General features: G+C 39.0%; 2 protein-coding genes across 4 annotated transcripts in view; one reads left to right on the forward strand and one right to left on the reverse strand.

The window, feature by feature from the left end:
* clip1b (CAP-GLY domain containing linker protein 1b) overlaps positions 1 to 9,774 on the forward strand; it is a 48,473-nt gene extending 38,699 nt beyond the window's left edge. For 2 of the 3 annotated variants that reach the window (XM_004566930.3, XM_004566934.3), the window contains 5 exons: positions 4,163 to 4,268; positions 4,361 to 4,526; positions 4,616 to 4,668; positions 4,788 to 4,900; positions 5,535 to 6,061. In XM_004566930.3, coding sequence (XP_004566987.2) covers positions 4,163 to 4,268; positions 4,361 to 4,526; positions 4,616 to 4,668; positions 4,788 to 4,900; positions 5,535 to 5,769 — 673 coding nt within the window. In that variant the 3' untranslated portion in view covers positions 5,770 to 6,061. Of the gene's footprint in view, positions 1 to 4,162; positions 4,269 to 4,360; positions 4,527 to 4,615; positions 4,669 to 4,787; positions 4,901 to 5,534; positions 6,062 to 6,111 lie in introns of those variants that run through there. The other variant, XM_004566932.3, reaches the window with a different exon arrangement.
* Positions 9,775 to 10,738: 964 nt separating this feature from the next.
* bcl7a (BAF chromatin remodeling complex subunit BCL7A) lies at positions 10,739 to 19,502 on the reverse strand. The gene is made up of 6 exons (XM_004566935.6): positions 19,325 to 19,502; positions 16,039 to 16,120; positions 15,784 to 15,880; positions 14,702 to 14,851; positions 13,762 to 13,865; positions 10,739 to 13,554 (listed from the first exon to the last, which is right to left on the reverse strand). The coding sequence occupies exons 1-6, from the start codon at positions 19,414 to 19,416 to the stop codon at positions 13,480 to 13,482; spliced, it is 600 nt and encodes a 199-aa protein (XP_004566992.1). The 5' UTR covers positions 19,417 to 19,502; the 3' UTR covers positions 10,739 to 13,479.
* Between the last annotated feature and the right edge of the window lie 2,408 nt (positions 19,503 to 21,910).

Raw genomic sequence — 21,910 nt, forward strand, 5'->3', positions numbered from 1 at the left:
CTCATTTCCAACAATGGTAAAACAATGATTCAGGATTCAGAAGACTTTATTTATCCCCAAGGGGCAATTAAGAGACTGACCTTGCCGACCGTACATACAATACACAAACATCACATTGGGGAGACAGGTCAGGCTAGGTAGCTGGCCGGTCAGCCGCACGAGCAGCGACCCGGAACCGGACAACAATGGAAAATGCACAACATGAGGAAAGACGAGGAGAAAAAAAGAACTCCCCCCAGACTGAGCTCCAACAGGGAGATCAGTTTGAGAACAGAAAAAACACCTCAGCACATGAATCATCACATCTCACAACATGGAAGACATAAGCTTTGAAGGCGTATGGAGGGGGTGGGGGGTGAGTGTAGGTCTGTGTCAGTGTACATGTGTATATGTGCGTCGGTGTGTTTGTGTTCCGTGTTCAACCGAGAGAAAGTGTCCCTTCACCTGGTTAAGCAAAAGTCAACAATCTTCGGTCGACGCGGGTGAGGAGGGAGAGAGTCATAACAAACAGTCTTATTATCTAGGGAGAATTGTTATGAGCATCCAGCTGGCGCCAGGGGGGCCACATGAGATGAAGATGGTAGTTGTTTTGGTTAGTGCGAACAAACTGCTTCCAATTTTACAGTTGGTCTAATGTCCGTCACTGGCCACCAGGTCTCTCAATTCCCGTTGTTCTTCTTCAAGATGTTATCCATATTACGTTTAAAAAAAAAAAAAAACACACAGTCTGAGTACTCACAGCCCTGCCCATCGTCTATCATGTCGGCAACCCTTGTGGTATTTTGAACAGCTGTAGTTGCTTCTTATTCTTCGATAAGCCAGGTCCAAGCCAGCTCCAATCAGCTAGAACTCTGTTACCGTAGTTCCAAATTGGTAGATGTCATTCAAAGTCCTCCATCGAGAGTGTCGCCAGACACACGACGCAACTGACCATCAAGTATCCGGCAGCAAACGTCTCTGCAGGACAATCGGGCTCTCCCAAGCCCAGGAGGGTGTCAATTCCGTTAAGGGACCAGTTGATCAAATCCATAATTCTTCTTTATGTTTTTAGAGAACAAGTCTGGGAGACTCTCTTAGGGTTAGAGAATAAGCAAGACTATACGAAAGACATGAGAAGCCAAGCAGGAAAGATAAGGGAGAAGGAGAAAGTGCGACCGCCTCCGTCAAGCGACTGAGATGTGTCAGTAAAAGCATGAATATAAAAAAAAAACATTTATTCCAAATAGTCAAGAACAAAATTTAATGGTAGCTCTAAATAATTTTGGACTAGCATACTATCATGTGATGACACTAATAAATATTCTGCTATAAAAGGGGTCTTGTCACAATTTCAGAAAGAGAGCCATTTAAAGAAATGAGTTTATTCCTTGCCTTGGATTAATACTGAGTGTAAACAGCTTATGAGACTCAGAGACCAGTTACTTAAAAAATTGTTACAATCTGGATTAAATACCGATCGATTAAGTTTTATATCTGCAAGGATTAAAGTCACACAAACTTTGAGAATTGCAAAAGCAAATTTTTTCATGACTAATTAATAGTGCCAAAGGAAATTGTAAGCTAATTTGGGAAAATATTAACAAACAGTAAGCATAATGCTGATAAAGACCTTGAACTTAAATTTGCCAGTGAACTGGTATCCGAGCCTCTCAGCCTCGCTACTAAATTAAATGATTTTTTCCTTTCCATTTCCAAGTACCATTAATGAAATTGCACAATTGTTTTCTAATTCTTGTGACCTTCAACAAAATATTGGGAATACCGACACCAAAGAGGATGTTTCTTCTCAAGATTCAAAGTTCAATATTCAGAAAATGAAGTAGAAAATATAATCTCTAAATTAAGAAGTTCTAAAGCAAGGGATGAGTTTGGATTTGATACCAATTTCTTGAAGCATTATAAATCTTATCTTTTGGTGCCTGTGACCAATCTTATTAATTTATCAATCACGCAGGCAGTTGTTCCTCTGAGTTAGAAGGTGGCAAAAGTTACACCAATTTAGAAATCGGGTGATAAATCAGACCCTGCTAATTATCAACCTATTAGCATACTCCCTATCTTTTCAAAGATTGCAGAAAAGTGGGTTGCTAATTCTATCATGGAACATGTTAATGACTCCAATTAGTTGTGCAACGGATCAAATATCTCATGGTTCGGATCGGATTACGGTTTTAAGTCACGGATCGGATAAATTTTCGGATCAGCGAAAATAGGAAAAAAAAGACAAAAATTTCATTCCACGCACTTATATAAAAATAAATTAGGGTGCAATATGGACATTATGGACAGTGCTGGGCATCCTCTGCACACGGCCATAAACAGCCAGAGGAGTCTGTTCAGTGAGAGGTTGCTTCTCCCAAAGTCAAGGACGAGCATACTTAAAAAGTCCTTTGTCCCACACGCCATCAAACTGTTTAACTCCTCGCTGGAGGGGAGAGGGAGGGGGAACGGGGACAAAGGAGGGGGGAACAAGTAAGCTGTAGTGCCTTTTCCCTGTGCAATAGTTTTTGTTAATATCCAATGGTGTAATAGACTCACAAAACTTGAAATGTGCCGTTCCCTTGTATTCTTATTCCTATTTATTCTATTTATCCCTTTTGTATTCTCTATATTTATATATGTGTATATGTGGTATATTTCTGCTCACTGTGCTACTGGAAACTGAATTTCCCAGAGGAACCCATGGGATTAATAAAGTTTCATCTAATCTAATCTAATCTATTGGGCAGTACAGGGCTTTGTATCTACCACTCCGCTGTGATATAATGAGCGGTCACTGCCACGTGGCTTTCCGTTGCCCTGGAGTTCCACCCATTTGTAGTTAGGGCAACAGAAGATGCCTGGGATAGTTCAGCTGTAACTTTTCCTGCTCATACGTGCTTGGAACGATCTTGTCACTGAAGTGGACGCGCAACGAGATATCATAGCGTGGCTCAAGCATGTTCATCATAGTTTACCATCATCATCAACTTTATTTATAAAGCACTTTAAAACAACCACAGCTGACACAAAGTGCTGTACATTGGAACTGTAAAATAAAATTACATGAGATATAAATAAAAACAAATAAAAGAAGAGTGAAATCATTAATTAAATAACTACTTCAATTAAAAGAGAAACTAAGTCTCACTGAGGTTAAAAGCCAAGGAATAAAAGTGGGTTTTAAGACGTGATTTAAAAGTGGACAGTGAAGGGGCCTCTCTAACATGCAAGGGCAAATTATTCCATAATTTTGGAGCCACAATAGAGAAGGCCCTGTCCCCTCTGAGCTTCCTCCTGGATCTCGGTACCTCCAGGAGCAGCTGGTCAGCTGACCTGAGAGACCGACAGGGTATGTGGGGATGAAGAAGCTCAGAGAGGTAAGGCGGGGCAAGACTGTGAAGGCATTTAAAAACAAACATAAGAATTTTAAAATTAACTCTAAAAGACACAGGCAGCCAGTGCAGAGAGGCTAGCACGGGGGTTATATGCTCTTTTTCGAGTTCCTGTTAGGAGTCGTGCAGCCGCATTTTGAACCAGCTGCAGAACCCCTTGTGCAAAACCCCTTGTTTTGCACAACGGAATACGGCCTCCCGTCTGCAGCTAAACACCCCAATGGTTTTTGTAATAGCTGTAGCCCAGTCGGATTGGGCAGCAAAGGCCTGCTTAAATGCCGCAAACTCCTCTGCTCCTCCACTTGGACCGCTAGCGGTGGCCATAACTATCGCTTGACAGACTGACCACCATACACATATTTTCTTTTCTTCTTTTTCGAATCTTCGGATCACGTGCGTTCCAAACCGTGGAGTGGGATGGGTTTGGATTATGGATCAACCGTGATCCGTTGCACCACTAACTCCAATCCGGGTTTACACCCTATGCAATTTGGATTTCGCACTCTTCATTCAACTGAAACGTCTGTTTTTGTTGAGAGAGTGAAATCTTACTTAGACAAGAGCAGTTATGTTACAGCTGTTTTTCTTGATTTCAAGTGTGCGTTTGACACTGTGAATCATCTTAAGCTCTTGTCTAGGCTGTCAACATTTAACATTAGTAATCACACCGTTAAATGGATACAGTCTTATCTATAAGATAGAAAACAATGCATGCAAATAAAGAATAGCAAGAAACTGGAAATAAAAAGTCCTTTCACTGTTTACTCCTTGTACACATTTTTCTGCAGAGAAATTGTCTCAAATGTGGAATCAGAGGGGGACACAAACTTCCAGAAATCCACTGGAGCCTTAATCTCAGACAAAGACCGGGAATTAGAAACTCTGAGGAATGAGGTACTCACGCTCAACTTATAGTATCTTGGACACGCTACATTTGTCCTGTGTAATGCCAAATATGTAAGGTATTTGTCTGTCTCTATCGGCAGATCACGGTGCTGCGAGGAGAAAATGCCGTGGCCAAGACCCTGCAGTCGGCCGTGGAAACGCTAGAGAGAGACAAAGCTCAGCTGCAGAGCCGCGTTCATAGTCTAGAGCAAAGGCTTATGGGAGCACAAGCCTCGGAGGAAGGAGACAAGGAACTCCCACCCTCTGGTGAGAAAATACCTCAGTCTTGTATCTGACAAGAGATACAAAAAAATAGTTTGTGTACTCTTTTTCTTGACTTTGACATACTTTTGCAGGTGATGCAGCTCTGGAGCAGCTGAGGGAAGAGAAGGAGTTTGCAGAGGGACAGGTAAGACTTGCTGCTAACAGAACTGATCTCATTCTCGGTTTCCAGTTAATGTTTGCACACGTTTGCACACATGACCCCAGCGTCCTTTAAGAGGAGATATGTGTGATTTTCTCCATCAGATCAACTTCCTGAATAGTGTGATTGTGGACCTGCAGCGGAAGAACGAGGAGCTGAAGATCAAATTGAAGAAGCTTGCTTTGTCTGAGTTCAATGGTAACGACGGGACTGATGGGTAAGAAATATACTGTTAAAAAAATGTAACTAATGAGCACAAACAAATCATCTAGAATTGATCAGCTAGACTAATTAACTAGTTTTTCAATCAAAAGTGCCAATCAATCTCTCTTGCTTGTGTAGGCAGTTTTCTGCTGTTCTCGCTTATTATAATTGAGCAAAGCTTTTAGTTCAGACAGACAATTGACAGAAGTTGCAACACGCGTTTGCGCACATATAAAAGGCACTGTTTTTGTCCGCTAGAGTGACATTTCTTTGGAGGTGGAGGAACACCAGAGTAATTGCTTAAAGGAGCTTGCTTCTTTGACATCTTTAAGAGTTCTAAACAAATGTCTGTCCTCCTCCAGAAAATCTTATGTACGCAAACGCGTGTTGCAACTTCTTATCTGGTGCGCGTCTTTTATTTTGACAGCGAATGTGCACCTGCGGACCACTTACGTGCACCCCTGGTCATAACAATTAAAACCGCTCCTGGACCACCAGCGCACTTGACTCATCACATTGTTGTCTAACACTTTCAAGGAAAAAGACTAGGAAAACACTAGTGTAGTATACAATGATTTACATACAACATATTCAGATAAAAACCCATGGCCACAGCTTGTGTGTTTTCGCTTTTCTCTATAACGTAGGTTTGATGAAGGCATATCTAAGAGAGAGAAGAAGGCAACCCCGCGTCTCTTCTGTGACATCTGTGACTGCTTTGACCTCCACGACACAGAGGACTGCCCCACTCAGGCTCAGAGCCCCGACTCTGTACCTCACACCACCTACCATGGCAACCCTGCCGTTGAAAGGCCCTACTGTGATATCTGCGAGGCCTTCGGACATGCCACAGAGTCCTGCAATGATGATCAGACCTTCTAGAGGCTCCAGGTGTTTTATTCTCCTTCCCCTTCCTTTTGCTTCCTCGCCTTAAAAAGTTCAGTTACCACCGTTTCCTCTCCTGTTCTTTTTTCCCCACAGTCCAACCCAACATGTCTGAATATAGCCGCTGCAAATTTTTCCATAATGTATTTTTATACCGTATTTATGCATATCAGAAGTAGCCACTGTCCTGGTCTGAATCCTTTACTCTGCAGCTCCATTCTGTGTCATGAAGAATGCTCGTCCAAATACTGTATGCTGCTTTGGTGCAATATTGATGTTAATAACAAAAGGAATCCGTCCTCTGCACTTGTCATTTTTAATGTTTGTTTTGCATTTCAGTTTCTCTAAAATAACTTCGGCTGAATTTGTTGATGGTCAGCAAAGGGAAGCACAGTTGAATGAAGGGAAGATGAAGCACCTCTCCACTCTGTTTCACATAGCTCAGTGTGATGCTAGAAACCAATCACACTGATGCTGCCATAACTTTTTTTTATGTTTTAATGCAATATTTTGTGAAGCCCTTTTAATAAAAAAGGGAAAAATATTTTTGGGAAAAAGTAATTATAATAATAAAACTGAAAAAGTTGTAATGTTTTGGTGGACATATAGGTGAAACAAGAAAAAAAAAAATCCATGCACATCCTCACCACTATATGGGGCAGGTGCTGAAGAAATGCATAAATACAAAAAATGAATTAACAGCTGGCGTACTGCAGAACGCCAGCTTTATTTATTTATTGCATATTAATAGTGTGTAGCATACATGCTCTTCATCACACAGTGAAACAGTTCAGTGCCATCTTAAATCACCTGTGATTATACTGCCATCAGGTTACTTTGCCATCAGCAAGTATAAGCAAACTTTTAACGGGGCTCTCTTCATAATTAGATCCAATAAATATGATTAATATTAAATGGCCCAAAGCTCAAAGCACAACAACACATGAATCCTTGAAGAATACACAGAGATTTCAAAATGATCTAACATGGTAATGCAAGGAATTGTGAAAAAGTAAGAATGTCCATTTCTGAAGTGTGTATGAGCTGGATTCATGTTTTTTCTTTTTTTCAATATTAAATCTTTGCCGTTAAGTTGCATATCATTCCTACTTTGACAAGGAAAAGCAGACAAATTTTCCTCAACACTTTGTTTCAAGTGCATATATTAAAATAGACATTTGGAATATTATTACTAAATTCTTATAATGGTAATTATCATAGTTAGTATTCTAAAAATACTGCATCACTGTAAAAAAATTTTTGTTCTCAGAATATTACAACTTTTTCAATAAATCATTTGGCTTTATTATTTAAAATGTTATACAGACATTTTTAATGAGGGGATTTCTTTTTTCTTAAATAATTTATTTTCATAATATTGCGTGTATTTTCAAAATGTTATGGCACGTTGTTTTCTTAGACTGTTGCATTTACTTTAGCAAATTAATATTATATTATAATAGTAAGATATTTTTTCTTAACTTTATTCTCATATTCTCACACGACCCCTTATTCTCAAAACATGATCACTTTATCATAAAATATTATGATAAAAGTGATCATAAAATAATATTATTTCTTGTAATATTTCATATTTTTTCTTAAATTTGTCACAGATTTCCAATTAAAATAGTTCATTTTAATATTTAAAATAATTTTGACTTAATTTGTTTAAACAGATTTAGCAACCTAAGTTCTAGTAGTAACCTAAATGCTGACAATGTAAATATTTTCTGATATGGATATAGTTCAATCTTGACCTTGGAAATGGTACTTTCCAAAAAATAATAATTTCAGGCCCTTTTTTCAAAGCATGGGTTTACCTTCACACGTACTTTTTTCAGTATAAAGTTTCATTGCTTAACTAAATAACACAATTCTGTCTGTTTAGTAACTGCTGAGATTTTCATTATAATCTCACATTGTTCTTATTTCTAAGAGATTTTTAAGGACCATTTCCTGAGATGCCTAAAAGTTTACAATTTAAAAGTTGCCTGCAATATTGTGACGAATGGGGAACTTAATCAAAAGCTACTAAACAGATCTCATGGTTGGGTTTCAACAGCTTTTTCAACATCAGGAATAAACACATTTTCCTGTTTAGTCTCCCACAGGTTGATATGTTTCAAACGATGCAGTAGAAAGTTACTGAAGGTTAATAATGAAGTTGCATTTTGTTATTTATTGTATGATCTTTTATTAGCCAGTGACACCCTTAAGGGAAAATAAGCTAGCACTGATTGAAGGTGTATAGTCAGTGCTAGGACTACTGTAGTATAGGTGGGCTTTTGAAATGCATCTGCCTAATGTTACAGGAAACTGCCCAAATGAAACTCCAGAAGCCTCTACTAACTTTGATAGCTTTGCACTATCCACTTTAAAGATTCAATAAATGTACGTTTTCTTCTCAAAGTATTTAAAAGCTATTTTTTCAAGGAGGACGGTGCCGATCATTGAGCACTAACTTTCATGCCGACCTCTTTAAAGGTACTTTTTGCAATCTTCCTCTCCGGCATTTAAGGAAAACTTGCAGCGCCAAGGTGCAGGGTTTGATCAGCAGGTGTGTTGAAAATAAGAATGTGCTCGTAGTTATTTGCTTGGTTAAATGTAGGTTACACTGGGTACCCCTACAAATAGCATTTTTAAGCAGGGGACCAGGGATTTGAGTCTGCTTTCCTGTCTATTCTCTATACTGTACTAATAGGCTGAAAATGCCCAAAATAGAGTTGTACGTTACACTGACTTGCTACACCACCTTGTTGTGGAAATTGGTATTACACATAGTGTAGTCCAGCCCTGCTTAAACTTTAGTTCTCTCTTTTTCTCTATTTTGTGAAGAATGATTTCAAAAAAGGAATTTGCAACAAGTACCTTTAAAGCAAAAGTTTGACATTTTAGTAATTCTGCTTTTTCGCTTTGAGAGTTTAATGACACTGACTACTAAAGTCTATTCCAGTTGTATTGTGACTGTTAAAAGTCACAATACAACTGGACTTTACTTTGTCAAATGAACATACATCATTATTTAAAGTTACCTTATGAAAGCCACCTTATTATACACTAAAAACATTTACTGTGAACATAGTTACCACACAGCATGTGTAACTCCTGTATAACCTGGTTTCTTACAAAATAATGATAACCTCAAAATACATTATTAAAGCACACGTTAGCACATATATAGAAATTAAAGGTAATCCTAACATCTGGTGGATTTTGTAATTATAAGCACAATAAACAAAGAAACAGCAGTGATATGGTACTGAATGGATTTCAATGGATTTCTAAAGTGCAGTCAGCTTAAAGCTACACCAGGTTAGCTTAGCACATATTGAAGAAATATTGGGAAGCATTATAAATAATGTGTTGAAAATAAAACAAATTGCCTTTTTTTTTCTTTTTCTTTTTCTTTTTTTTACATTTTTGTACTATTTAAAGCAACATGATCATATAACTGTTTGTGAGCTTTAGAGGTGCTACTACAAGAATATTAGCTGTCAGAAAGCGACTAAGTGAATTACCTTAATTGCCAAACTATTTCTTTAAATTAACCCTGTATAGCAGTTTTTATTTGATATATCTTATACTAAAGCACAATTTTGGATCATATTGAATCTTCCAGTGTAACAGTGTATAATACATGACTAACCACTGACCCTAGTTTTTGTAAATACTAATCAGAAGTTTCCTTCTGCTAAATGTGTACAAAGTGCCATGGAACAAAAAGATAGCTTTTATGTGTACATCTTATTTTTTTGCCCTGTTGACAAGGCTGACATTCTATAAGGAGGTTTTCACTCAAGGGGAAAATTATTTGTATAGACTTTAAAACATTGTTATAAGTGATGCGTCTAATTATTGGTGTAATGTTTTATATGTAACAATTTCAGGCACCATCTATAAATGGTTTCAAACCATTTTACAGATGTTAATGTGGTGGAAAATGTCACTGTTTTCTATGTGCTGTATACTCCTGAACAGAACAATACAAATGCTAAGAAAAGAAAAGCTGCTCTCGTCCTTTCTTTCCTCTTTACCGGTCAGCCACTGCTCGTCCCAGATGCACTTTTTTCACATTTCAATAGTTGTCTGACAAGAAAAATAAGGAAAGTATATACATAAAAACATCTCCATTGTGAAATTGATATACTTATTTTCCTGTTGTTTTGGTTACATTAATAGAAATATAAATCAACCAGGGCTTCAGTACCTCAGATATTGTGGGAGTGCATGAAAAAAGGAGAAATTTGGAACTTGGCAGTGTAATTCACACATGAAAAAGACGTGGCAATCATGTAAAGTAAAACCGCTAAAACCACTCTAAAACGTGCATGTAACTTTTGGCTAAAAGAAATTCAGGCAGTGTGTACGTGCATTAAACCTACATTCTATCTGAAGACCACCAGATGGTGGTAATTGTGGTTGCATAAATGTTTTGCTAACGGCTGAAGTTTGGTTTTTCTCTTTCTTGTTTGATAACCCAGTTTTGCTTTCTTGATTATAGATATGACTCAGTCTTCATTAGCAGTCAACTTAATAAAATTAATTAGCTGTACTGTAAGAGTTGAGCACTGTTCTGTAAGAACTGAATGGACTAAAGCATTTGTCAAAGTGGCATCTAAGCCTCCACTATTTTTTTTAATTATTCAGGTAACTTAATGATTACATTAAGTAGAAGTAAAAATTGTGAATGGAAAACTGTTCATTTGAGGCTTCCAAGGGCCCCTCCTGGTATTGGGGCCTTGGGCAGTCAGTCCTACTATTAATATTTTCATGTCTTTGTTCCACTGTAACAAAGGTATGAAAAAAAAGTGTGTCTGAATATGTAGCTTTCACATACTGGCAAAAGCAAGCTGAAACAAGCCACTCAAAAGCAAAAAGCATACTTTGATAAGGCTGCTATTTCAGATGTCCTCATGATTCGTGCCCTTTTTCTTCTCAACAAACACTGAACATCAACACCCAGAAAATTTTGTGACTTTTATTAAGAAAACAAAACCATTGGACATGATAAAAACCAAGCACTACTGATGGAATAAATAAGTCAAACCAAACCATAAATCTGTACAAGATCTAAAGAAAAACAATATGGTCCCAAGAAAAAAAAAAACCCCAAAACATACAAGATCTTATATCTCACAGCTCTTTTTTTCCATTTTTCTTTTTTTACAGTTATGAGCAAACTATAAGCAATTGGCTCGATCAGATGAAAGCTACAACATAAGTGAGATTTTTTTTCTTAAACTGAGTGTACATAATGCTGTTTATAACTGTTAATGTCAATACAATAGCATTTTAAGTTCCAGCGCTGCTGGACTGGGAATGAGGTATATGCTAATCCGTCCTCTATACCAAGACATTTTTTTTTAAATTTCTTTTCTCTCCATCCATGTGAATGCTGATTTGCTGAAATCTGATCAAGTAATTCTGCATCATAAAGCCCCTGTTATGTTATGAAATCATTGATTTGTGGTGAGTCAATTCATTTCAATCCAAATTGACAAGGAAATCTCAATTAATGAAAGTAAATCTTAGATGTGTGAGGTTGTACATTAGAGGTCACAGGCCTGAATCCACACAACAAAGTTCAAGTAAATTGCACAACTTTGCACAAAACCAAGAGCTTGATGCCACATGTGTATGGATTCAGCCAACAGACAGCACCTTGAAGGAGGATTAGAACCAATGTTTGAGCTAAAAGACTTTAGTAGGTCATAGAGAAGTAGTGATACACAGAAGACTTACACAGAGGAGAAGTGATTAAATGGTGGAGCAGGTGGGAAAACCGGTCCAGGAAATTGGTCAATTTCTACTTAAAGGTGCTAAAAGAAAAACAAACAAACACCTGAAGTAGACAAAGACCAACAACTGGTGTTCTGACTGAAGTTTACAAATTGCAACATTTTCACAAGACAAAACTAAATTAACTTCTGGGTAGTGTTCAAATTCCAGTCTCCAACTGTGTAAAGGAATAACACGCCAATTTGCTTCCTTGCAGAGAGTTTTATGATAATGCGATATAACGCGATTACATGGCAGGAGACAGTTAGACACTTTCTTATGTGCCAAGAAGTAATGAGGGACTTCGTCTCTTTCTTCGTCTCATTCTAGTATAAAAGTAAAAATAATAATTGTAAATAAATAATAAATAGCATGTTAACATGTAAGCTAGTTTCACCTACTAACATCTCCAAAGCTTTTGGACAAAAACAACAACAAAAAAAAAACAAATCTAAAACTTAAGTCGTGTCATTCACAGGGAGTTATGCGCCAGACTGTCTTTGACAGAAGCTGTGACCCCCTAGAGAAAAATTCACAAAAGTAAAATAACCAAAATCAAATACTATTTCTGCTAGGCTAGCTTCTCCCTCTGCCACTTCCTGTCCCGTCCTACTTTGGGCGACACCCATCAAGGAAATTTAACCTGGTGGATTTGTGTGTTGCTGCAACATTACAGGTGTTCCTAGTTCTTATTTGACTGATTTTAGACCAACCCAGGCCAGCCATTTCCCTTTTCCAGCTTTTATACCAAGCTAAGCTAACTAATGCCTGGCTGTGACAATGCCATATTTTTTGTTTGACTCTCTGCAAGAAAGCAAATATTTCCCAAAATGTTCATCTATTCTTTTTAAATGAAAAACAGTTGTAGGTAAAAAATAAATATCGGCTAAAACTATTTAGTGATAATTGTAAGGCAAAAAACAAAACAAAACATGGCACCAAAATTGTAATTCAAAACCTGCTTGACCTAAAACGTGTATTTAATCATAGCAACTCAAGGCACACCTCCAGGACCTACGCTAGCTATGCCTGTTTTTACTACTTAACCAAGAGTGTATCTCAACCAGTACCGTTGTCATATTCTTCCTCTACGAACCATAAACAAACTCTCTTTGAAAGCAAAAAAAACAAAAACATATGTCAATGGTGAACTTTTCATGGATAGAGAAAAAAGACATCCACTACAGCAGCAAATCTATCTGTGATCGATTGTGACATACCATAACAGTGCATTGACCCTCCTGAGAAAAAAACCCTAAACACTTCCTAAACAAATATAGAACATTAGTCTAACAGGAGGCGCATCGGGAGGATTGAAGTGACGTGGTCCTAGGGTGGAGGTTCCCCCCGCAGCCGCTGATCTGAGACCAGGCTAGCCTCTTCAGTTATCCTGAGCTAAACCCTTAGCAGTGAAACGTTTAAAAAATGGTCTCAGAGCAGTGTCTGCGATTGACCTCATCCTAATCCCAGTGTTAACTCTTTTAGTCACAGAAGCAGGTCAGTGTTTGTCATCTGGCCTGGTGGTGGCTTGGCTGACAGCGCTGCCCCTGTTCACAGAGGGGGTTGCAGCCCAGGTTCGGCGTGTCTCTTGGCATTAGTGAAAAGTGTGGAGGACTGGAAGGAAGCACGGAGGGGGACCAGTGAACAGAGGTAATATCCATTCTCCCTCTGTGACAGGGGAGTGTCAGGGGCAAAGATGACAAACTGGAGGGGAAGCAGCCATTAGGGTGAAAGTGAGAGAGGAAGGGTGGGAGACGTCCATTATCCCTTTTAGTTTAGGTAGAGAGGAGAAGGTGAGGGAAGAAAAACAGGAGTGAGAGGAGAGCCAGTATGTCCATTAGCCCTAAATTATCTAGAGTTAATGGAGGAAGGACAAAGGGAAAGAGACAGGAGGCTGAAGAAGAGTAATGACTCAGCCCCAAACATTTAACTCTCCTCAAAGTCCTGAGATGAGGACTCCAGTTTGCTTTTCTTGCTGGGCGGGGCTTCATCCTCTAGGTCCTACAGGCAAGAAGAAAAGAAAATATTGAGGATTTTTCTGGACTAATAAATAGTAATATGATAGACTGTATATAAAGGATATCTTCTGGGTCTGAGAAGCGAAGTAAAGTGGATGTACTTTCTTCTTCTTTCAGCTGCTCCCTCTAGGGGTTACAACAGCAGATCATATGACACCGATTCAAATTTTATAGACAGATGTGTTCATACCTGAGTGGCTTTGCTGTCTGAAGAGTCCTTCTCCCCTGAGGACAGGCTGTCTCTCTTGGCACTTTGTGCTCTCTCTGAGGTCTCTGATGAAGGGATGCTCTTACCTGGAGATTGTTAAGACAATGATAGATCAGCACAAGAGCACACATACCTGTTGAATTGTCTTATACTTTATACTTTAATGACAGTGTGGTCACAGAGATGAACTGCCAAAAACACCCTCAAATTTATCTACAGTTTTCACTTTTGGAGTTACACCAATTCTTTTCAGTGTGTTTGGCATTTTTTCTTGAAGCTTATTTATGATCAATTCAGAAACAATTGGTTTGATTAATGTTATGGTTGCAAGACTATAGACGCACACTGACACACTCATTGGCCTGTTTACCTCATTCTAGGATTTATTTCTTGTAATGTTTTTACTTCTGTGGTCCATAATTGAATGGTGAATGTATTACACTATTCTTTGAAAAGTATAACATGTTTAATCTTTGCTTATTGTGCACTCAGTTCAAATTCGTGGTGCAATATTTCCAGGTTCAATCCCCCACAAGACTGCTGCTGTGAGGAGTACATTGAGATATGCAAAAATATAATATGTAAGTTAGAATGTGAATGTATGAGAGGGGGTTTTGGCATTAAGATGAATTGAGGGTGGCGGTAAAAGATGGTTGACGGTTAAAGTCCCGGGGGGAACGGCACGGCAGCTGCACTGTGTCTGTGGTCCCCGTATGAGTGTTTGACTATGTAGAAGCAGTCATTTTAATCTTCTCACAGTGTGATGCTATTTGTTCTGAGGATAAAAACAAAAACAGGAAGGGGCTCCTCACCCATCTGACAATGCAACTCCACCACCTGCTAGAGGAGCTTTGGATAAGACTGTCATTTAAAGTATGTGTGTCTGTCTGTTTATTTGGAAGTGTGTTTGCAAGTGCCTAACCCCTCTTGCTGTCTGGGCTCTGGTCAGTCTTGGCTTCACCATTGTCACGGTGTGATGTGGAGGTGGGCTCTGGGGCAGGGCTGGTGCTACAACTGTTTTCCTGTTTCACTGGGGACGAGTCAGCGATGGAGCTCTGGTTGCTGTTGTCATCTAGCAAAGACACAAATTGAAAGTATTGCACAGTCACTTTAAAGGCAAACAGATTTTGGTTTGCAGCATTAAGTGTCATGCTCATATTTTTTTTTATAAATACTTGATTCATAATCAAAAAAAATTAAATGAATGACTCCAAAGAGTATTAAAGGGTCTACGCTGTCAATTTTCACGCCATGATAATGCAACAGAAGAAAAAACAATATGCAAAGGAAAAACAGGGAACTTTAAAAAGGCAAGAAAAAAAATCCATCCATTCTCTTCCGCTTATCATTATCAGGGTGTAATCTCTGTGATAAAATCTAGCTAATTATTGTGTCATAGCACCACTGCTGTCTTTGGAAAAAAAAACCCATAAAACTATTAAAAACACATCAATGAGCCACACAGACACACTGGGTGACATGCTTCTTCATTAGCATGAACACACACACTGTAGGTTTTGCAGGGAATGCTCACTGCAAAAACAAATCAACTTAATGTGTTACTCAAAAGTAGTCACTAACAAATCCACCATTTCCTCCAGTTTAGAAACCTTTGATTAAAAAAAAAGCACAGGGCCTGCCTGGTTTTCTTTTTGTTTTCTGTTTTTTTGCCTTGAGATGATAGGTGGCGTGTTCAGACCAAAGACTGGATAAAGGTTTGCCTGTTGTTACTCACGCAAGTATGGTTACTGGAATGTTTCAGCCAATGGAAGAACTTCCTTCCAAAAATGCCTGGAATACATTATCTCACTTTCCCAAGCTTGCCTGGAAGTCCTACAGCTTCACTTACTTTTCTCCTTTTTTTGCCATTTTCTGTAAAGTGAAGCTGTATCATACAACTATAAATACATTTTATATTTTGGATTGTAGTGGCTGTGGGGAGACTCCACAGTTTATGACAGAATATCAGATGATAGGCTTTTGGAGCATGGCATAAACACCCACCATGCATGTCCATCATCCCTGGAGAAGAGCTGTTCTCTGGAGTCGTCACTTCTGAGCCATATTTCTCGTCTTTGCCCTTCTTCTTGTTCTTGTTCTTCTGAAGCAGGAGAATACGCGCAATGTTAGTTAGTAAAACTGGTTCCAACATGCAATAAAGTGACAGGAAGATGAACAAACACAGCCCGGAGCTTGGATAAATCAGTATACAGCTTTTGATGATTTTGATGATGGTGGTGGTGATGATAATGAACTCACATCATCTGATTTGGGCTCTGTAACTGGCACCCACTTGTAGATGCGAAGGGACGTGTCTCCAACAGTCACCCATTTCTTCTCCCTGTAAGGCACAGAAAAACCAAACTGACTCAAGGGCTCTGGGCCAGTGTGAAAGCAGTGTAGATATAACTGTAGCCACTCTATAAATGATGCTATAGGAATGTAAAATACAATAAAAAAAAAAAAAAGTATTGGATTAGTATAGCAGTTATGTTCTTAGAGTACAGAGTGTACCAACTGTTGTTGGTAAGGTACCACTGTTTCAATTAAGTAAAAATGATCCTTGGGCGATCGTGGCTCAAGAGTTGGGAGTTCGCCTTGTAATCGGAAGGTTGCCGGTTCGAGCCCCGGCTTGGACAGTCTCGGTCGTTGTGTCCTTGGGCAAGACACTTCACCCGTTGCCTACTGGTGGTGGTCAGAGGGCCCGGTGGCGCCAGTGTCCAGCAGCCTCGCCTCTGTCAGTGCGCCCCAGGGTGGCTGTGGCTACAATGTAGCTTGCTATCGCCAGTGTGTGAATGTGTGTGTGAATGGGTGGATGACTGGATATGTAAAGCGCTTTGGGGTCCTTAGGGACTAGTAAAAGCGCTATATAAATACAGGCCATTTACCATTCTCCAGTGAATATTTGAATGTCTTAAACATTTCTGATAGTAACCTGAAGCTACAAAATAAGAAATCCTATGTTACCTGACATTTTGAACACCAAAGGTTAAAGCTTGCAATTGGTTTGCTTAGTCACTCATATGCTGAACACTCGTATTCTCAGTTACTCATTTCTCTGGTCTTTAAAATGCAAAGGGGTAAAAAAGAAATAAATAATAATCACAACCTTGTTTTTTTACTGCCTTTTATCAGCTCACATTACTCGCTGTAACTTTCAGCCTCTCAGATCAGATACTTTGCCAGTATTCTCCTCCTCATACTATTGAAATTAATACTTTGGGATTGTTGATCTGACAAAACAAGCGATGAAGCAATAAGTTGGGCTCTAAAAATAGGCACAAAAAAGTACTATAAATAAGAGTTGTGAAGTTGATACCAGGATTATTGGTGCCTTTTAAAAATGGCTTTGAAAATGAATGAAACAGTAAATTAGTTCATTATTATTTTAATTAATGCTGAGAAACTTTACATTTTAGTTGTAGTTTTGAGGGGGGGGGGATGAAAAGAAAGAAAAAAACTCTCAAAAAACTCTAAGAGATTTAAGACCAATTCACAACATCAGTCACCTAAGGCACTTTGTACTGTATAGTAAAGATGCTACAATATTAGAAACTCCAACAATCAGACAATCGCTTATGAGCAAACACTTGGTTACAGTAGAAGGAAAAACTCTCTTAATAGGAAGAAACCTCCAGCAGTGCCAGGCTCAGGGAGGGACGGCCGTCCGCCTTGACCGCTTGGGGTTGAAAGTGAAGAGCATAGAGAGAGAGAGATGACAAAAGACATACTATGGGAGAAAGAACCAGAGTTGAATATTCCCTAATGACTGAATACAGTCGGGCTGTATAAACACACAGAAAGTAAAAAGAGACGAATGTTGAAGAAACACTCAGTGCATCACGGGAAGCCCCCAGCAGCCTAAGCCAACTGCAGCATAACTAAGGGATGGTTCAGGGTCACCTGATCCAGTCCTAAATAGAAATTTTAAAGAAAAAAGAAAGGTTTTGAACTTTAAAATCTTAAAAGGAGAGAGAACTTATGGAAACTGAAGCCTCTGAATTCTACTGTCTAAAATTCTAGGAACCACAAATAAACCAGCAGCCTGAGAGTGAAGTGCTGTGGTAGGATAATAAGGTTCAGGGAGGTCTTTCAGAAATGACCGAGCCTGAATATCTTCTGTGTGGGGAGAACGATTTTCAGTTCAATTATGAATTTAACAGGGAACTCATATTAGCAATAAGCTAATATGGGAGAAATGTGGTCTGTTGAATCATTTTCTATGGATCCATTACTGATTAATCAATCGAAGGAGAGGTCAGTATTCTCTGTAATCCGGCCAGTAACCCAATAATCTTGGGTAATTATAAAGTGAGAGGGGTAAACATCTTACTGGCTCTTCTTTTCCTCTAAACTAACAACCAGTAAGATGTTTTTATTGACTCTTTCAAAAATAACTCAATGCCGATTACTTAAAAATACTTCAATTCTGATTCTTCAGTTTGACCTTCCGATTTTTAACATCTTGTTGTGATTTTAGGTACTGAAACTTAAATTCTGGTCAATTTAAAAGTTGTAAAATTATACCAAAGTGATTATGCCAAAGTGAAGCGCTACAAACACGCGAGGGACACAATTTGGATTTTTTCACAAATGAACATATATACATATTTATATATATATATATATATATATATATATATATATATATATATATATATGTGTGTGTGTATATATGTATGTATATATATATATATATATCTCAAACCGGTCTGTATTAACTAAAATGAGTTTCCCTGCCCTAAGTCATATTTAAGTTTAATTTCACAATATTAGTTACATCAGGGACATTATTAAACCACGAAAACTCTACGCCGACCTGGGAATTACATATAATGTATGTATATAAATTATTTTTAAAATAAATAAATAAATTTGGCCATTAAGTAAGCTTTCACACCTAAATTGTGTATACTATCATAACAAAAATCGGCGTATCGGAGCCTTCAAATGTGTATAAAAGGCTTTTTTCTTGTGTTAAACGTTAAGACTGAGTCACTACGTGTTCAGCCATGCACTACAGTAGCCTACTTCCCTCTCCCAACCCCCACCGTGCCTCAGTCTCTATCAGACCTAAAGGGCGACTCAAAGCGCTTAATTTAAAACTCCAGACGGACTAAACTGCTCCGACTCAAGAGCGCCGTCGTCAAATTGTTTCCAAGTCCGGACTTATTAGACGTTTCGATCCTAAAAACCGCCGCCTGTGCTACGAGCTCAACAGCGGGCAGCAATGGCTTCATGTGACTGCATCGAAATATGGCTTCTGGGTTCAACCCTTGCCGTTAAAATCAGTGGAAAAATACGCCGGCTACATGTAGTCTAAACGTGCTAGCCCGCCGATGGACGGGGTGGTGCACCGCACTAGTGCGCCCCGGTGCACCTGAGCTGCAAGTACATCTGCCGTGAAATCCACTTCAGAAAATGTCCTTTTCTTTCAATTTCATCCCTCGCTCTGTCTCGCTCCTTCCCTCTCCTCCCCCAACAAGCAAGCCTTTCTCGTGATAGATAACGAACCCTGCTTTTTTTTTTCTACTTTTCCTCTTACCATTTTCGTACTTTCTCAATAGCGGCCATAACCCTCTTGATGTCATCTTTCGCCCTGCTCCGGGTTTCAGCTCGGACCGACCTGCCCGACATTGCCGCGGTGGGTATAATATTTTTAAAGCTCGCCGGCAGCTCAGACACAATGCAAACAGTAGAGCGCACAGAGGAGCCAATTGCGCCTGCGCGGGTTGATAGAGCAGCGAGAGGAGGGGGGGGCGGAAGGCTGCAGCTGCACTCAGAAGAGCCGTCTCCCTGCTGAGCCAGGAGGAGAACAAAGAGGCTGCAAGCTGCCTGATGTTCTCTACTTCACTCCAGCCAGAAAACTTGACGCTAAAACTAGAGAGTGTGCGAGGAAAGGACGAAGAAGATTTCATATTTTTACTCTGTTTGATTCATTATTGTTTTTTAGTACTTTGCATAGACTGGCCTCGAGTAAGAGTATAAATGTCCCCCACGTCTTAACACAAGACTGAAAAACAACAGCAAAATTACACCACTTTCATTCTGGCAGGTTCTGTCCCATGTCTCTATTTGTCACTGTGCATCTCCTTCAAACATCTGACATTTCTTTGGAGTCATTATGTGTCTTTTGGCCTTGTTTTGTATCCGTCAGTCATTTTGAGCATGTCTCAGGAGCTTTGTGTTCTTTTCTGCTTGCCTCATGTTGTCATTTTGTGTCTTCTGTTCTGTCCTTGGTTTCATCTCTTTCTGTCACAGATTTTAAATCTCTTTATAGTTATATTGTGTCTCTGTGGAGTCTATTTGGATTTGTTTTGCATGTCTTTGATGTCACTTAATCATGACATCAACAACCCCTCTCACACACTCTTCACACTCCTGCCATCTGGAAAAAGGTGTACTGTGTACTGTGTACTAACTGTATATGGTTGAAGTGACAATAAAGCTGACTTGACTTGACTTGACGACAGCAGAAGACCACACCAGGTGCAACTCCTGTCAGCTAAGAACAGGAAACTCAAATTGCTGATGAATGTTTCCAGCACTTTGTTGAGTCTATAACACACAGAATTAAAGCCTGTTCTGAAGACAAAAGGCAGTCCAAGCTGAGATTAGTAAGATGCAACTAATAAAGTGGCCGTTGGATCTATATGTATAGTATATGCATGTAATTACCCGTGCCAAAAGGACAAAGGACTGTATGTATTTCTGTGTGTTTCAACTAAACTTCTTCTTAGAACGTGCTTTCACCCGAAGGACAATTTCACTGCTAACACCAAGAGTGTGTGACTGTATTTGCTCATTTTTACATATTTGAAAACAATTTGAAATAACTTGATTGTAAACACTAATGCAGTGCTGGACAGTATTCAGGAAAGTGACAGACCTAAGGTTCTGACTAAGAAACATAAACTGTTTTCATAAGTTGTAAAATGTCATTGTGAGAAGTGCATCAACACCATAACAAATATCTCTAGAAGTGTATGTAGTTTAGTATGTGTAGAAATAATAGCAGTGTGTATAAAAATACTCAGACAGGCTACCTCTATCACATCCTATCCCTGGCATCCTCTCCAGTCACACCAGGCCTCAGCATGTCTTCTTTCTGTGCGACTCTGTGCGATCTTTCTCTATTACTCCTGCCTGGCAGCTCCATATTTAACGTTCTTTGTCTAATATATACATTATGCCCTATTTACACACTTCCAAACCACCCCAGGCTTTCCTCTTGAACTTTGTCTCCAAACTCCTGAGCTGTCCCTCTGATGTTCTCATTTCTAATCCTGCCCCTCTTAATCACACCAAACAGGGGTGAATCTTCAACTGTGTCGCCACTCTTTTCGTCACCTCTCTTGTGCACTGCCCATTGTGATAGATGTTTAAAACCTGAGATTTTCTGGAATTAAAACACTTTAAACTTGTTCAGATTTTGTATAAAAATGTTTTGTATGTTTCCCAGCAAACTGTCTGTCATACCCACTGTCAGTAAATGTGCATTGTTTGTTTCTGGAATTAAATCTGGACAAACTCCCTTTTCACTGTCCTCACTGTCCTCATTTCCTCCTTACTAATCCTCTGGACTTCCTGATATAATTTTCCCATCCATCGCCCTCTCTATTATTATTTTTTCATTCATCAGCTCCTCAAAGTACTCCTTTTTATCTTCTCACCATACTCTCATCACTTGTTAACACATCTTTCCTACTATGTGACAAATCACTGCTGCACATCCTTTCCAGCTCAGTCTCTCTCACAAGTTCCCTTATCCTCACAAGTTCCCTTATCCTCACAAGTTCCCTTATCCTTAGCTCATTGTGAGGCTGTTAGTGTCCAGCCTCACAATGAGCTTTTAGCCTTTGCCTTTGACACATCTCTTTTTGCCATACACCTAGCCTCCCAGTACTCCTGTCTGTGTTCTTCATTTCCCTGACTATTCCACTTTTTCTTTAATAGTCTCTTCCTTCACATACTTCAGCTCCTCCACGAACTCTGTATAACATTCTTCCTTCTTTAACTTTTAGCATTTAATCTTTGGCTTTTCCTTCATGTGCTTACAAGCTATTGGAATCAAGTTAGCCCACTAAAAATCATTATTGACATTAATTAGCAAGTTTAATTTAATTCATTA

The sequence above is a fragment of the Maylandia zebra genome, linkage group LG7 (assembly GCF_041146795.1).
Source record: "Maylandia zebra isolate NMK-2024a linkage group LG7, Mzebra_GT3a, whole genome shotgun sequence".
NCBI classification, from domain to species: Eukaryota; Metazoa; Chordata; class Actinopteri; order Cichliformes; family Cichlidae; genus Maylandia; species Maylandia zebra.